This window comes from Antedon bifida, chromosome 3 (assembly GCF_963402885.1).
Source record: "Antedon bifida chromosome 3, ecAntBifi1.1, whole genome shotgun sequence".
Classification (NCBI taxonomy): Eukaryota; Metazoa; Echinodermata; class Crinoidea; order Comatulida; family Antedonidae; genus Antedon; species Antedon bifida.
This window is the reverse complement of record NC_136228.1, coordinates 18,602,639-18,620,725: the sequence shown is the minus strand read 5'-3', so window position 1 is coordinate 18,620,725 and position 18,087 is coordinate 18,602,639. Positions and strand designations below refer to the sequence as shown.

The following is an 18,087-nucleotide window of genomic DNA, read 5'->3' as shown; positions in this document are numbered from 1 at the left end:
AAGGTACATTACCACCACCGACCGGCACACAACAGGGCTGAGTGGGAATTAAATCAAATTATCTCCGCATAATATGATCCATTCAATGTTTGATTTGGCGGAGAAGCTAGCCTATCATATCAAGACGAGTTTTCATGTTCTTGGGAAAAATCCCATCAAATGTTTACCAGACTACTAGGCATATAAAATTATTTCTAGCCTTCAGAAACTTTCATCAATGTACCCAAGTACACATTGTCTAAACGTTGCATAGCGCATGCGTATCATCTTAGATGTTGAGTCTTTGAAATTCTGAAATATGAGTATTAAAACTGCCTACGAGTGAGTAGCCAATGGCATGCGGCTGAAACTAGTCAACTGGATAATTTATGCACCAAGAATTCTTGGTGCCAAACCACGTGACTTGTGCGTGTTTCACGGCCCCAGACGGAGTATCCAAACTCAAGTAACACACGTATGAAACGCCATATGTGCAAAAATATCTATATTTTTACTAATATTAAGACAAAACTCCGTCTGGAGCCCAGACTATACGCAACGCAGCGTGTTAAGAGTATAAACGCGTATAAACTCTGGGGTAAGTTTATCTCACTATCCCCATTGCCAATATTAGCATTATCACTATCACAAGCCACCATTAAGGGTCTTTCACACCTGTTCCGGCATGGTTCCGGTCCGTCGAATTGAACGTTAATGCGCGTAGCCGCGTGAAAACGAAACATTGACGTTCGATTGGATTTTCCGCCGTCAGACCGGAACCGTGTCGGAACAGTTGTGAAAGACCCTTTATCATTATAACCACAACATCAGTATCATAAATTCAATAGTTTTCGTACTTTCTATCTAGACGTGGTCGAATGTGCCAGTGCACCTTGTATGAACGATGGTACTTGTATGGAGGGTAGTAATGCATACACTTGTTCTTGTCCTCCTGGTCGGACGGGCGTTCATTGTGAATTAGGTAAACAATAATACGTTCTAGCAAAGAACTTATAACACAAGAATCTCCTGTTCGTCCGAAGCGCGTAACAATTTCGAAAGGCATTGTTGGATAGAATAGAGCTATGAATGGCGCCATTGTGAGCCATGGAGTAGGGCGCCCGCATCAAATTAGAAAGTCAAAATCATAGAGGGGTTCTGCTAATACTCTAGGGGGAGGGGGGTAGAGTAATTGACTGAGGAGTAGGGCGCCCGAATCAAATTAGAAAGTCAAAATCATAGAGGGGATCTGCTAATACTCTAGGGGGGGGGGGGGGGGGGTCGAGTAATCGACTTCCTAGTTTGGAGGGGGCGCTGCTCCATGCTGTGAAATGGCGTCGCCCAGTTTGACCTTTTAACCCTGTACTTCCGATACTGTGTTTTGAATGCAAATTGAAGAACAGGAGATTCTTGTGTTATAAGTTCTTTGGTTCTAGTAGAATAGTAAACAGTCCAAATTGAGGTACTAGGTAGAACGAACGTTTGAAATATATTTTTCTTGGGTTCTTTTCTTATAGAATTGTGTACGTCTTCACCTTGTTTTAATGAAGGATCTTGTGTACAATTAGAGACAAACTTTACATGTATCTGTCCTATGTTATATGAAGGCAGACTATGTCAAACCATTCCAGGTAACTTTAAATATTCTGACCACCTTCTTAATGTTCTAATTAGCCAGAATCGTATTCATAACAACATCCAATCAATATTTGGAGTGAAAAAAGGCCTCATCTGCAATGTACAGTAATTACAAATGTTAAACAATAGGAAATTTAAAATTTAAAAGAAGCCCATCTGAAAAAAGTAGCCCCTCTTTGGTTTTTAAAAAGAGTCTAAAATCTAAAAAAAACAGAAAGCTATCTTAAAATCAACTGTGCTTCTTTTCATTATAGTATGATTTTTTTTCTAATTAAACTGTATTTTAATGTAAAAACAATAGAAATGTGTATGATCGTATTTATAATTATTGACCTTACAACCCTTAATTATCAATCAAGCCTCATATATATATATTGGCAGGGAATCTCTCAAAAGTAGCAGTAGCAGCAGTAGCAATAGCAGACAGTAGTGTGTACAGCAAAAATAATCTTGAAAAGAAGCCCAAACAAGAGTTTTACAAAAAATGTTTCTTTTCGAAGTTTTACTGTTAAGATTATTTTCAACGATAAATATTTTAATATGATTAAAATCATTATATATTATATATTCAGGTGAACCTACAGCAGAAATTCAACTTTTATCACAATCCACAATTAGTTTGAAAAGTACAGTCACTTTCCAATGTAATGTGGATTACTCAATTGATTGGCGTTGGTATAAAGACGACATCGAACTCCCATCTGAAACACGAAGTTTAAAAAATCTCACTATTAATGATGTAGGTCTGGAAAACCAAGGCTATTATTACTGCAAAGCATTTGGAGTACCGCCACATGATGGCGTAACTTATACTTCTTTGAGGGCAGTTCTTGTTATATCAGGTAAACGTATTTTTACAAAGTATGTTAATATATAAACTTTTATTTCACAAATTGAATGCATATAAAAAAATTTAATTAGAATTAGTAAAAACAAACTCATGTGAAATAACAGATCAGCTGAAATAATATTTGGAATTAAAATGCAGTTTTATCACACACAGTTTATCACACACAGTTTATCACACACAGTTTATCACACACAGTTTTCACAATCAAATTATCAGATAAATTAATACTCAACATAATATTTACCGATAAATTCACCAAAACTAGGAGTTGGAAAATTATTTCAGAAGTATTACAGAATTTACTCAATTTCAGCAAATATGCAATTTCTGTAACAAACTTTAATATAACATTAAATTACTGAAACTAAGTTACTACATAGATATTTAAAAAAGTATCTATACATATTTCTTCCTTTTTCTAATGCCTCATTCAAAAATCAAAATCAAATTTCAACTACATAAAGTAAATTAAATATGTATATGAACTAGAAAATATCCCTAAACACAAAATAAAAGTGCGATCATGACATACAAACTATTGTTACTTATATTTTTTGCACAATCAAGTAGCAAATAGCTAAATAAAGCAGCCTTTAATGATGATAATCTTTTACAGGTTTAATGGGACACATGTTTATTTCCATATAATCCATGTTTAATAATAATATACATTATTTAATGTATATTATTTTTGTATAGACATGTTTCTGATAAATGAAATAGATTTTTTTGCTTTGCAAATGCATATAAATAAAAATGTTAATGCACCTAAGTAATTGGTTTATTGATTATTACAAACAATGCCAATAGTTTACTCTATAAATATTATGTTATTGGCAGCTTTGTATAAATATTTAAATACAAAACGTTTCTAATATTCTGTAGATGCGTTGACGGTTCCAGTGTCGGTATCTTTCCTGAATTTACAATTCACCTCTGGTTTGACTGACTCGTCTTCTGAAGAATTCAAAAACACTTCTACAATGATTGTTAATTTGGTAGGTTTAGGTTGAAGCCAATTTGTTTACAAAAGCTTGTTTTGTTTGTAGAGATTTGCTGATTAATTCTAAACAAAATAATGGATAAATTCAAAATTGTGGATAATTTATATCTACTTCCTGGTCAATTCTGGAAACATAAGCACTTTTACTGCTATGTAATAACCATTTAATTTGTTTCAATCATCAGGAACCAACATGATATAAGCCTAAAAGTAAATTATTACTGCCTTGTTCAAAACAATTTCAATATTAATTCCTCTGAAAAATAACTAAATTTATGAGTTTGAGTTATTGTTATTATTAGACCCAATAATGTTAAGATTATTTACAAGAATTGGTTCATCAATTGAGACAGGTAACTGTGCATTTGCTTTTCACTTTTTTATTTTACAGTTAACTGAGAGTATAAGTATAAGTGATATATTTGTTCAAGTTCTTAGCCTTAGTGCTGGTAGTGTGATTGCAGATGTCAATATATACACTCCAAGTGCAGACACAACTTATGATAATTTTACGAACAATTTATCAGAAGACTTTAATACATTAGCAAATAACGGAACTATTGGACAATTTTCAATATTTAGCACTGGTAAGTCAAACTAATTCAAACTACTACAACTAGTTTTATGAACCTGGATGTAATAATTGTATCTATACAATTGTAATATAGATGTATTTAAACACTAGATACTCAACAAGGTACCGTAAAATTAAAAGAAGATCAGGAAACTGGCCTGATGTATGTATGTTTGTTCACAGCCGATTCTCGGTACTGTATCTATTTCCGAAGTATCATAGAAATATTCAGAAACGTTATTTAGTACATAAAATTGTATATAATATGTAATTTTTATCACCTAACATGTTACGAATAACACACATATTAATATCCCATTTTTAAAATTACATCTTTTAGAAATTAACTATTAATTTAATTATGAACGACATTAACATAGATAATTTTAATTTTTAACATACAAAGGCTAGTTTATAGAATTCTTGTGCTGATATACTAAACAGGTAAAACAATGTGACTAAGTGGAGAGACGCAGCTGGAATGTTGTATTGGCCGCTTTTGGTCCCTCATCACAATTAATATTGAGTTATGATTTTGTAAAAGCTGTATTGATGATAAAAGTAGCAAAGAATGACAAGTTACAACTGAAATTGTATTATGTCGTTTGATGTAATATAATGGTACAGTAATAAAATAATATTTTACCTTTTATTACAGAGAATTGTGGTTTAGATATCATAGAAAGTTTAACATTCAACCGTTCTGAAGTTGGTAAAAATGTATCATCAGAAGAAGTTTGTCCAAAATCTGCATTCGAATGTAAGCTTTTTATGTTTTATTTGTTTAAACATTTTAAATGACCAGCAGTATTATATTGTTTTGTATACTTTTATTTTTAATAATTTAACTAATAATGTAAAAACCATACACATTGAGGTACTGGACAGTTACCACACTGTTTATAATGGTACATTCCATAAGGTTGGATTTTATGGCACTTAGGTTGCCCTTATGACTAGGGTAGGTAGTGATGCTGATCGAAGACATTAGGATGGATTATTATTCTTTGAAACCAAAACAATATCAGCAGTAACATATTAAAACATTTTTATTGACAAATTGACAAAATATATTGACATTTAGCTCTCTATTATTGTTGCTCTTTTGGCGCGCCATAAAAACGAAAATATTGAACATGGAAAAAGTCACGCGAAACACTTCCGTAAAGTCATCAATTTAAAGGATTTATTTGTTTTTATCCTTCATAAAATTCTAAGGTGTGGGTATTCAGGATAAAGTTAGTTAACACTTTAATTAATCAAAAATGTGCGAAAACCAACGAAATAGAGTACTATACAAAGATAGTGTAGTAGGACGGTATTTACACTTTTACACTACATGCAAATATACGCGAGACACTATAGGACTCAATTTAAATTATTATTATTTAATAATATTTAATTATATTTATGGTAAAAACAATAAATTAAACCTATGTTTAAAATTATGTATAGATAAACATTTTTGTTTTTAAGCTGTCGTATATTATATTAGAATTATCTTAGAATGTTTAATCTTAGTTCTTGGGTCTATAGGTTTCTTAATCTTAGATTTCGTGACACCCCTAACATGACGTTGTTTAGTCGTCGGTCTTGGCAAATCGAGAGCTTCCTAATAAGTTAAAACTAAAATACTATATATCCTTGTCATAGATGGTATGTCCCTGGGATTCTCTATATGCTTTAGTGATGGCCTGTCACCTGCTATGTGGCAAAAAGTGATGCATCGGAACTGTAGTGAGGCTACATCTGATCTACTTTTAGAAAGGTTAAATATGGTTAGTATAGACATCTATTGTTCAAAGAAAGGTATTAGGATAATGTTATTGCAATCTTGTAAATATTTGACTTCAAATTTTTACTTCTAAACTTGTAGATAATTGAAAACAAGATATGTTTTCACACATTTTAATATTTATTTATTTCTATTATTATTAAAATAACAATTTTGACAATGTAAGTCAATTTCTTTTCCGGCCGTGTTGTTAGTCTAACAACTGTTATTTTATTATTTATTATTTTACCATCAAAACACAGCTCACCTGTTCCATCCTGAAATTCCAATTTAATTGCGTCTATCCTAAACTTAATTTTGAGCTGAAATTGATTTGCAGAGCATTTTCAATGTTTTAGTATAATTAATTGTAGATGCCAATTACAAAGGATAATGCAGAGGAAGTTCTTCAAGCAGTTAATAACATTACAACAACTGAACCAGATACCATAACACCAGACGGGTTGGAAGCAACTGCAGAGATTATTGAAAGTGTTATTTCTGTAAATTCAACATCTGCTGAAGTGAGTTTATGTTTTGTTTATATACATTGCAGTATAACATATTAAAGTTGGAAACTAGAGTTTTCCATGTGTATTAATATTTTAATTTTTATCCAGGTGACATCAACATTAGTTGGAACTGTTGCTAGTCTCTTTGAAGTAGACGATGATGTTCTCTTAGAGAGTCAGATGCAAACACAAGCTCCAAGTAGAATTGTTGAATCCCTTGAAGAACAATTAGCAGTTGTTGATCTTAAAAATGATAAATATGAATTTGTAACCAGCAGTGTAGCAGTGCAAGCTCAAAATGTTACAACAAATGAACTTGATCACACTGGAATTGGAATCGCATCTTATCAATCTGCAGATACTAGTGCAATAGTAAATGTGACAGGATTTAGTGAGAAGGAAGATCTGGATAATGCCGCATCTGTCAGTATTTACATTCCTCCAACAATTACTAAAATGTTTGCAGCCTCCAATGGTAAGTGGTCAAATGACCACATACTCGTACTCATTATTCATAATGAATAATCAACACACAAGAATGATATGACTGTTCCAAATGTTTCAAAGAAACAAACGTTTACAACATACATTGTAATTATAATGTGTGTTGAGACTTTTCATCAAAAATCTTCCCTATTAATGATTTTTTTGATTTTTTTTCAAACAGGAACATCTGATTTTCGTGTGGTTACAATAGTATATAATGACAGTTCACTATTTCCAACAAACCAGTCAAATAATTCAACAAGAACTAATGGTCAGGTCATTTCATTGTCAATACCTGGAGTTGAATTGAACAATTTATCAGATCCAATTGTCACAACATTTATACCTGCTGAGGTAATTTCAACATTACGTTTTATTATTATAACCGGACGGTACATATCTGTCATAGCCTTGTTGATTGTACCCTATAAAGTGCGGTTCTCCACTTTCTTAAAAGTTGAGATAATATGCTTACAATTATGAAAAGTTTGATCCCACTCTTTCTATGTTACCATGTTTTATTACAAAATAAAAAGTTTGATAAATATATTTCATGTCAAGTCTCATTCTGCAGTCAGCATCATGACTAGTTGAAAATAAAGCCTTGTTGATTGTACCCTATAGAGTGCGATTCTCTACCTGAAATTTTAAATAATATTCTTGTTTGATTTCTATTATACCATGTTTTATCACAAAATAAAAAGTTTGATAAATAAATTACATGTCAAGTCTCATTCTGTAGTCAGCAGATATACTTTTAGTACATCACGACTAGTTGAAAGCAGGAACATTAGTTGGCCAAGAATTGTTAAAATTACCTCATTCATTTATAATCATTCCAATTTCTTTTTATTTAGATATCCAAACATAATAATGAGACAGCCTGTGTGTTTTGGGATTTTGAACTTGATGATGGTAATGGTGGCTGGTCAAGTGCTGGATGCTACTTAGCTAATGGATCGTTGGATGGCAGTGACAGACAAATTTGTCATTGCGACCATTTAGACAATTTTGCAATCCTTATGGCAAGTTATGAAAGTTCTATTGAAAACGTAGCATACAGATAAATGAATGTTTATGAGTGCTATGATTAAAATAACTTCATGAGGTGAAAGATGAAAGGTGAAGCCAAGTTAAAATAAAAAAAAAAAAATGAATTTTGTTCGAATTTCTATTCAAACAATTCAAACAGTACTTCGGAGTGTAGAACAATTACAGACGGCAAAATGATCAGTAGATAGCCTACTGTAGCCTTGTGTCACGCGTTTCTCGCAAAAAACGACATTAGGTTTTAATAGAATATTTTTTGAACATCAATCATCCAATATGTACTTGTTTTATTTTTGTTTTTATTCAACTTGTCACTAACTCTGTTAGTGAAGGATCTGGACCAACAGGTGGTAAACACCTCTAAAACGGTCCAGTCCCAATTGCACAGTGGCTGTGTGTGACAGTAGCTGTGTTTGTGTGGACCAGTACACTACTCGTCTCGAAGATGTACTAGATTTTTTAAAGCGCACATGAGATATGTGTACACTGGACCTACGGTTTATAGTCCTTATCCGAGAAGACTCGTTCTTCCACCAGAACAATGGAGCGAGTGAGCGAACCCTTGCAGATGTTATGGCTATGTATTACGGTTCCACTGTCTTAACCGCTCGGCCACTCACTCGCCTGTTATTATTGTTATGGTGTGACACTACAGTATATTAGTAAACATATTATAAATCCTTCAATAGTTATACAATGATGAAGTATATTATGATTTTAATAGAATATTTATTAAACATCATCAATCAAATTATTAGGTGCTTGTTAATAATTGTTATAGTGCGACGCTCAGTATATTAGTGAAAATAGTATTATAAATCCTTCAATAGTTATACAAAATGCAGTCCAGAAAGGATTGAATTAAATATTCAAGCCTGCTTTACACTGTATAACAGTATTATGGTTTTCTCAGCACCAGACTGAACTATAGACAATGTGGTAGGCTTGTAAATCCATTTAAACCAGCCCAACTCATATCAAGGCTAGTCAGTAATGGTACCATTTTATAAAAATTAAATTGTATTTTTCCATTTAGAATTTTTATCCAGGTCAAGAAGATCCACCGATTGCAAGGTACATCACAAATATTGGTCTTGGTGTTTCAATCGTTTGTTTACTTGCAACTTTAGTTTCTTTTACAATCAACAGGTAGGATCAAAATTAATTCATAACATTTATCATTATCAAGTTGGAAGTATTGAATACTTTTGGTAGCTAGGTTGGTTTAAATTAAAATACACGTTTTTATTAAACTGTAATTTTAATTAATTCCTACTACAATACATCTTAGATTAGGGACAAAATGGTAATCGTTCTTAATTCGTGAATTTAAACTAATGAAGTTGACTCTATGTTTATAAAGATGAGTGTTATTCTAAAATGATGAGAGCTCCTCCGAGTTTACAAAAATATAAATTTGTCATAAAAAGTGTTGTAAAGTGTTTTGAAATATATTAATTTGTATGATTAACTATTCTTTTTTTTTCAATTTAATTGTTCAAAACTTTTCATTGATAACATTCTTATCTTTTTATAACAGTTCAGTTCAATGTGATGACAACAAAACAATATTATACATTTTCAACCTCACAATTTAAAAATTACAGATGCTGTTTTATTTTTTCAAATTTCAGAAAGCTACGAAAGAGTAAACCAAAACAAATATTATGCCACCTGTGTGTATCATTACTCTGCTTGTATCTGATCTTTCTGGTTGGGATTGACAGTAAAGATAAAAAAGGTTCTTGTACGGCCATTGCTGGACTGATTCACTACTTTTTGTTGACGTCTATGTTTTGGATGTCTGTGCAAGCTATTAACCTGTATTACTTGATCGTCAAAGTTTGTAATACACATGTTTCTAGGTTTTTCTTAAAAGCCTGTCTTTTTGCTTGGGGTAAGTGCACAAACATACGAAATAACAATTATTACCTAATGTAAACTAACTACATGATTAAAAAGAAGTCATTGATGATGGCAGTTTGTTGTGTTTCAAATGGAAAACAAGCCTCTCAGGCGCTACTCGGTAAATTGATTCATTGGGCTTACTTTTTAATTTATACATTAGGATGTGTGATTATCACTATATATACATTTATTGTTTACAGGTCTACCAGCTGTGATTGTTGCTATTACTGTTGGTATTGATGTTGACAATTATGCAAATAAAGACTAGTAAGTTACTCAATACATATTGATACAGATCAGATCATTTTATACTAAAAGTCTATTATAAGTTTTAACAACAACATTTATTTAGAAACAGTTCAAGAAATAAAAGCAGCATACATCAATTACTTAAATTGTAACATTAAATTATAATCTATTAATATTTATTAAATATTGAGTAAACCAACTCGCAGTTTTCTGATATTTCGACTACACAAACGGTTTGATTTATCTGTTAAGTGTACTCATCCTTTAACTACAACATACTGAGAACATAATTATATTGAGTTTCATTTAGCCCTATGGCAAACTAATTTCTCATTACCTTTTCATAGCTTACTTTATATTTTCTTTAAAATAACATATACCACTTTAAAACTGGGTGTATTTTTGTTTACAGCTGTTTCCTTGTTGCAACCCGTATGTATTACAGCGTAGCATTACCTATTGCAATCATATTACTCTTTAATACGATTGTATTTATTATGGTGTTACCCAGCATAAGTAAACTTGGTAAAATAACAGCACAAGCTCACGAATACAACAAAAGCAGGCACTTACTGCAGAATGCAACGTGCATATCAGTAATTATGGGATTGACATGGGTTATTGGATTCTTTGCAATTGGCAGTGCCTCCAAAGTGATTCAGATACTCTTCTGTATCCTGAATTCTCTCCAAGGTTTTGCTATCTTCGTTCTGTATTGTTTAAGAAGTAAGGATGTTCGTAGTTTCTGGGCAGAAGAGGTGCGTAAAAGACTTAGAGGAACTAAAAGTAGCTCTATCAATTCCAGTGCAGGTAAAACTACTTCCTTTAGGTTGAATTCGTCTAAAAGAGAGCAACCAAATTCGGATTGTAAGACCAATTCAAGTAACAACCAAGAATATGTTGCTTGATTTGCGCATGTTTCTAATGATTATTGGGACCGCCCAGTTATTTTAGTTAACGTTTGGTTCTAGATATTATAATTATTTTAGTCATCTATGGTAAATACAAATCAATTCGATTTAGATACACGAGTATAATTGTATCTGGAACCCTGATGTCAACAAACTACTTTTGCCTTAATATTAAAATCATTAACAATAAGAGTTTGCTGTTGATCGATTATTACAAATATTTTACATCGAATATAATCCTGTTGGATATTTTTGAAATAAATAGAACAAAAATAAATATTAAACATTCCGCAAAAGGTGAAGAAAGCCCTTATGGTTTTATAATTCAAACTTTTTGTTTTTGTATTAACATTATGCTCATTATTGTAAATTGTGATGGGTTTATAAAAACAGTAGTGTTTTTTAATTATGTATTCAGATTTTAGGTAGGCCTACATTTTGTTTGGACAATCTAATGCAACTGCTTTTGTCATATTATTATCATTATTTCAAATAATTTGATAGATTAGATAGATAGATTACTAAATCGATATATTACTAACAGTTTATACATTTAAAGTTATTACAAATAAATATATTAATAATAATTATTAATAATTAAATAAGATGCGTAAAAGACTTAGAGGAACTAAAAGTAGCTCTATCAATTCCAGTGCAGGTAAAACTACTTCCTTTAGGTTGAATTCGTCTAAAGTAGAGCAACCAAATTCGGATTGTAAGACCAATTCAAGTAACAACCAAGATTATGTTGCTTGATTTGCGCATGTTTCTAATGGTTATTGGGACCGCCCTGTTATTTTAGTTAAAGTTTGGTTCTAGATATTATAATTATTTTAGTCATCTAAGGTAAACACAAATCAATTCGATTTAGATACACGAGTATAATTGTATCTGGGACCCCTATGTCAACAAACTACTTTTGCCTTAATATTAAAATCATTAACAATAAGAGTTTGCTGTTGATCGATTATTACAAATAGTTTACATCGAATATAATCCTGTTGGATATTTTTGAAATAAATAGAACAAAAATAAATATTAAACATTCCGCAAAAGGTGAAGAAAGCCCTTATGGTTCTATAATTCGAACTTTTTGTTTTTGTATTAACATTATGTTCATTATTGTAAATTGTGATGGGTTTATAAAAACAGTAGTGTTTTTTAATTATGTATTCAGATTTTAGGTAGGCCTACATTTTGTTTGGACAATCTAATGCAACTGCTTTTGTCATATTATTATCATTATTTCAAATAATTTGATAGATTAGATAGATAGATTACTAAATCGATATATTACTAACAGTTTATTCCTCAAAGAAACCCGTAATGGATTGCTACTGTATTAGCATACCAAACATTTAAAGTTATTACAAATAAATATATTAATAATAATTAATTAATAATTAAATAAGATGTTTAAAAACAAGATAATGGATACTATAGTATTATTACACAGTGCATTATTACACAGTGATATAAAGAATACCCAATGTAACTAGTATAGAATACTATAATAAAATACTTATAGAAGCTATTGTGTCTGAAGATTCTTGTTTTAAATTGATATGTTTGCATCATCATCAATTGTAATTTATTTATTTGATATCGAATTATATTTCTCTTTGCACGTATTCACACATAATACAGAATGAAAAAAAAAATAAGATTATAGATAAACAAAACAATAGGTAACAACCATCACTTTCTTTTAATTTACTACAACAACCACTATCACTTATTTTTTTCCACACTTTTGGGTTTTTTTTGTAGATACTAATACATTTAAATAGTACCGTATGTCTTGATACATTAAATTCGTGCTGTATTGTTGGTAAAAAATGCAAATTTGTATACCATTGCAGGAAAATATTATTGTAGTTTTAAATGTGGGTTAAAATACTTCGAAAGCCTGAAGTCTAGACATTTCTTGCTTTGACTAGACATTGATGGAATTCACAAGAATGTCAAACTTTGGAGGAATGCATAGATTGCAAGTATTGGTTATATAGATTTCACACAAATGCAGCTGGCTTGTGACGAAACGAATATAAAGATTGGTGGTGAGGGAGTTAAGGCAAAAGTAGCTGCTCTCCAGGTTTATGATAGAGTGCTGGATGAATCGGAAATAAAGGCGACAAGAGACCGGCCATATGGTAATAATAAACAGTAGGTTTCTGTATGCGCGTAGAACACTATAAGACCTGTCTATAAGACCAATAAGTTTTGTCGTCAATATGTATACTGACTAGATCTGAATCCAAATTAGTTTAATTTTTGTGAATCGACCAATCTTTAATCAATCACATTGAGTTTTGCTCGAATTAGGTCCACTGTAAGTGTAAGTTTGATACCAGGCCCTGTAAAACTAATAGGGCCTATCTTAAAACGTGAATTGATTATGTTTATTTAAATGCTGTATCCTGTTTTAACCGATATGGAATGCTTTCAAAGAAGCGCACTCAATTGAATGTGCAGAGTTATGTAACTAAGATAACTAGGTGTTATGAAAAGAATACATAGTTATTATAAACAACTGCATACATTGATAATATATTATATATAAACAGTTATAAGAACAGTAGGCCTATTACAGTAGTGTACAAAAGTTAAAATTAATGAATTATTGGTTATGTGTAAGCTGTAATTTCGTGATTTAAAAGTCATTTAAGACACATAGGTTTTGACAGGTTGCATTATGGTATAATTGGAATTGCAATAGTGCATTTAAAACTAGATATAATTAAATGCATGATGTACCGATTCTTATCCTCATATTTTGGGGTATAACTTGAGATGCTGCATTAAAAAAATACACAAAAAAAAAACAGACAAAAGTATCACAATACCATTTGATTAAACGCTTATCCGACTAATAATATATGTTTATCTAACAAATAATAATTAGGTTAAAGCTGAGACAACAATCTCTGGTGAAAGAAAAACTATTTGTACCATTTTGCACTAATAAACATTCTTTATTTGTAAAAAAAGTCTAGAATATACTTTATAGTTTACAATACAATCTGGTACTGGACTAATAAAATATCAATAATAATAATAATAAATACAAGTACCTTGTAATGAAAAAAATATTTTTTATTAGGCAAGAATTCTTGATTTGATGAATTTCATTGGAAGCCCTAGTTCAGGTTGTTGCATTGCATTGATTTGATAAGATATGCATAATTAGGCATACAGTTATATTAGAGAGTATCAAAGAGGTCAGTATATTAATATTCATTTTTGGTATTTATTTATTTATTACTTTGCAAAATAGAATTTTGATCAATAATAGTATTTGTTTTGTTTGTTTGTTCGCGCGATTGTGTTCGCGCGATAGTGTCCACACAATATGTATACATTATATTAACATATTATGTATATACTTACAGAACATGCCTATTGATTTTGAAAAAAAAATCAGTTTATTGATAACGCAAATAAAAAAAGAAAAATCGAAATATCAAGTAGTAAGCCATCTCTTTCAACATACTGACAATATCAGTCAGAAATACAGTACTGTAGTTTCAACTTTCTCTAATATAAAAAGTATTAATTGTGCATTGTTGTGATTATAGATAATTGTGCTGCCTTCGATAACGGTCGCGTCTTCTAGACAGCCAGATAACCAAATAAGACACTAGAATGATGTACATTATAGTTAGAGTTTCGTTACTAACGTTTATTATGCGTCGTATCGTAGTATATTATATTGGTAAAACTGTGGAGGATTACAAAGAAAAACATTATCTAGACTACATTAAAAAAAGCAATACAGCGTACAAACATTGTATTTATTAGAATGGTAATGCTATCAAGCTAGACCTAGCCTAAATAATGTTACATATAGGCCTACCTTTCTAACTTACTAGGCCTAGGCTAGTAGAACTAATTATATAAGACTAGATTCGCTCGCGTACCATCAGGTCGTGCCCACATATGGTTCTCGAATACATAGTAATTTCAGCGTTAAAAAAACTGGCGACTTCAAATGTACATGCAGGAAAATAATGTCGTTTACAGGAACGAATAAATAGACACGGTGATTTATGTACTCAACTAAAATTAGCACCCCGGGAATTACTTTCGAAAAAGAAACTTGTCACAAAATAAGAAACAAACTCAATTTGTGTTTTGTATGTAACATTAGGGTTGAGGGATGGGGAAGAGGATGGGTGCATAGACGGCGACTGGAAAGGCTAACTCATTATGCGTTAAAAAAAAGATTCCACAGATTGGAAAAAAATGTATCGAATTTCTGTTATGACTGTACTTGTCTTTACGACGCCTGAGGGAATAGACACTTGTGGAACAGAGATTGGAATGCTCCATTTATTGCAGATCAAAACATTTGTATAAACGTATATTAAATCTATCAAAATAGTATTTTTTTAAGAAAATCGGCCTGTCTTCAACATTATGATGCTGTACTCGAGCTGTTCAACCGGTTTTCAGCTATTAAAAACAATTATCGTAGGAGGAGATAGGAAAATGCGAAGCATCCTCGCATTATTGTCTGCGGGTATTTTTCAAGTTGGACATCCATTAGACAGTGCATACCACGACCACGAAACACCCCTATTTGGGGCAAATCGTTGAACCTAAATTCGTTTTAATTGTCAATAACTAATTATCTAACTCAATTTAATTAGTAAACATGGTTACATCAGATGGTTAAAATCAGTACCGAAAGTACGAACCAACTTTTTTCTTTCTCTTTTGTGGCGCCACCAACACCACTTTTATTCACATTCATATTATCTCATATTACATAAAATCGTATTATTTAACTTGTAAATGTCGTTACAGTTCATAAGTAACATTTTTACATAATTATATGAATTCTGTATATTACTCCCTTTTTCATTAATTTTCTTATATTTTGCTATACATTTGACAGGATCATCATTATCATCTATCCCGATTTAAAATAGTTTACACATTTTCATTTGTTTGTTTTTAAAAAAAACTAGCACCATTTGCATTGCAGATTTTTTTTCACTTTTGTTGTGTAACATAAACTGAATAAATTTAAAATTAATTCATGCAATATAATTATGCTACATTGTATGGTAAAATAAATATAATAAAACACATTTAAATCAAACCTACGGCAGTCATATCAACTACATTAGATTTAAAGGCCACCCATGGATTTTGACAAAACGGTTTTTTTAATTCATTATATATTTTTATTTTATAAATAGAATAGGTAGCGATGGTATATAATTGGTTTTTTGTACAATTTCTACTGCCAAGAATGAGCTCTTTAAAAGAGCTTTTACTACCATCAATATTTTTAAAAATTTTATCTATATTTCTCCATAAATTCTTGTTACCTGGACATTCAAAGAACATGTGTTTTTCATCGTCAAAGGCATCACAATTATTGCATTTACTAGTACTCTTAATATTCCACATATATAATCGACTATTGGTAGGAATAGTTCGATTCAACAATTTATAATTAAATTGTGCATATTTTTTGTTTTTTTCATTTAATACTTTTTGTTTCCAAACTTCTGGCCATTTTATTGTAATTTTAAAGACATTCTCCCATTTACGTATACATTGAGGAGGAATAAAAATGCTGTCGACAAAGTATAAATATGCATCTTTTGTGGTCGTTCCTAAAATTGTATCGATTACGTCACATTTTGTAACCATATTATTTACCTGTTTATTGTTTTTCTTAATTACATTTATCCACATTTTTGGAATTGCCTCAACAAGTGTAGTGTATTCACTAATCCAATTTCTTTTTATACCCAAATTATTCTTTATTTCACTTGGGTTTAATAAACGATTAAAGGAAACAACGTGTTTCACTTTTGTAATCCCTGATGAAACCCAATTTTTATAAAATAAAGCCTTGTTATTTATTTTAATATTCTCGTTTCCCCATAAATATTGTTCAACAATCTGTTCATAATTACTGATAGTTTCAACGTCAACCTTGTTAAAATCGACGCAGCTCTCAATAACTTTTAAATAAAATAATGGTATACCTTGAAAGATCTTCTGATTAGTGAGATTTATGCATGACATACTGAATAAAATACTCTCATTACCTATTCTATTGATGTAATGCAAAGGCAACAATTTCCACCTTACATGTTTTCTCGATAGGAGATTTCTCGCCCATTTAATTTTAAGTGATTTTACTTGTAGTGAGAAATCAGGCATTCCAATGCCTCCTTCTAACGGTTTTCCAATTAATGTTTTTCTTTTTATTTTTTCTTTTGTTCCATTCCACAAGAATTCATATGACAATTTATTTACTTTCGCGATAACATGGTTAGGTACATCTATAATTGAAGCATTGTATATCAATTTTGACAATGCGAGACTTTTTAGAATTGTCACCTTACCATAATATGTTAGATCTCTCATTTTCCAAGTATTCAGTAATCTTTCAAAGTTTATCATTTTAGCATCCCAGTTTAACTCTTTGCACAATCTGGTATTGTATCCAATATAGATCCCTAATATCTTAATTGGTTTATCTACCCAATTCAGCTTACCAGGCTTCTCAATTCTATTTCTATTTTTACCTATCCACATAGCGTTGGTTTTATGCTCATTTAAACACATACCAGACACTTTACAAAACAAAAAAAACTTTACACTCCTACTTATACTTGTGTCATTTCCGACAAACAACACCGTATCGTCAGCAAGCTGCGCAATACGCACCTCTTCAAAATCACAATCTTTTTTAGGAACTGGTATTCCTTTATAGATTAAATCATTCCTTATATTACAAGCCATTACTTCTGTTGTAAGGATAAATAGCAAAGCTGACAACGGACAACCTTGTCTTATTCCACCTTCCATTTTAAAATTATTCGATGTCCATCCATTATTTATAATTATACACTCTGTGTTACTATATAATGTTTTTACCCATTTACTAAAAGATTCGCCAAAATTACATTTTCTTAATACACAGAACATAAACTCCCGAACCAGTACGAACCAACTTTATATACCATCGAGTAAACATTCTAGAAATAAACCGCGATTTATCGAATTTTGCCCTTACGTAAATTTATATATAGATAACAGTAGGCTAGACATCTATCTATTAACCTTTTTAATTAAAATCTTAATTCTTAATCATTTCCTGCTTTTATTTTTGATGTAAAGCGCA

At 31.0% G+C, this 18,087-nt stretch overlaps 1 protein-coding gene and 1 long non-coding RNA gene across 2 annotated transcripts in view; one reads left to right on the top strand and one right to left on the bottom strand.

Annotated features, from left to right (window-relative positions):
• LOC144837959 (uncharacterized) overlaps positions 1-18,087 on the bottom strand; it is a 164,138-nt gene that overhangs the window by 123,639 nt on the left and 22,412 nt on the right. The gene's annotated exons all lie outside the window — the stretch shown is intronic.
• LOC144837875 (adhesion G-protein coupled receptor G6-like) lies at positions 5,719-11,147 on the top strand. The gene is made up of 9 exons (XM_078693177.1): positions 5,719-5,822; positions 6,193-6,342; positions 6,439-6,805; positions 6,998-7,170; positions 7,674-7,841; positions 8,903-9,015; positions 9,501-9,763; positions 9,975-10,041; positions 10,436-11,147. Exons 1-9 carry the CDS (start codon positions 5,751-5,753, stop codon positions 10,929-10,931), a joined length of 1,869 nt encoding a protein of 622 aa, XP_078549303.1. The 5' UTR covers positions 5,719-5,750; the 3' UTR covers positions 10,932-11,147.

Excerpts from the sequence above, each read along its gene's own strand:
- LOC144837875 (XM_078693177.1), top strand. The coding sequence starts at position 5,751 with ATGTGGCAAAAAGTGATGCATCGGAACTGTAGTGAGGCTACATCTGAT. Across the intron at positions 7,842-8,902 it reads ACAATTTTGCAATCCTTATG|AATTTTTATCCAGGTCAAGA; the intron begins GCAAGTTATGAA and ends TTTTCCATTTAG. Across the intron at positions 9,016-9,500 it reads GTTTCTTTTACAATCAACAG|AAAGCTACGAAAGAGTAAAC; the intron begins GTAGGATCAAAA and ends TTCAAATTTCAG.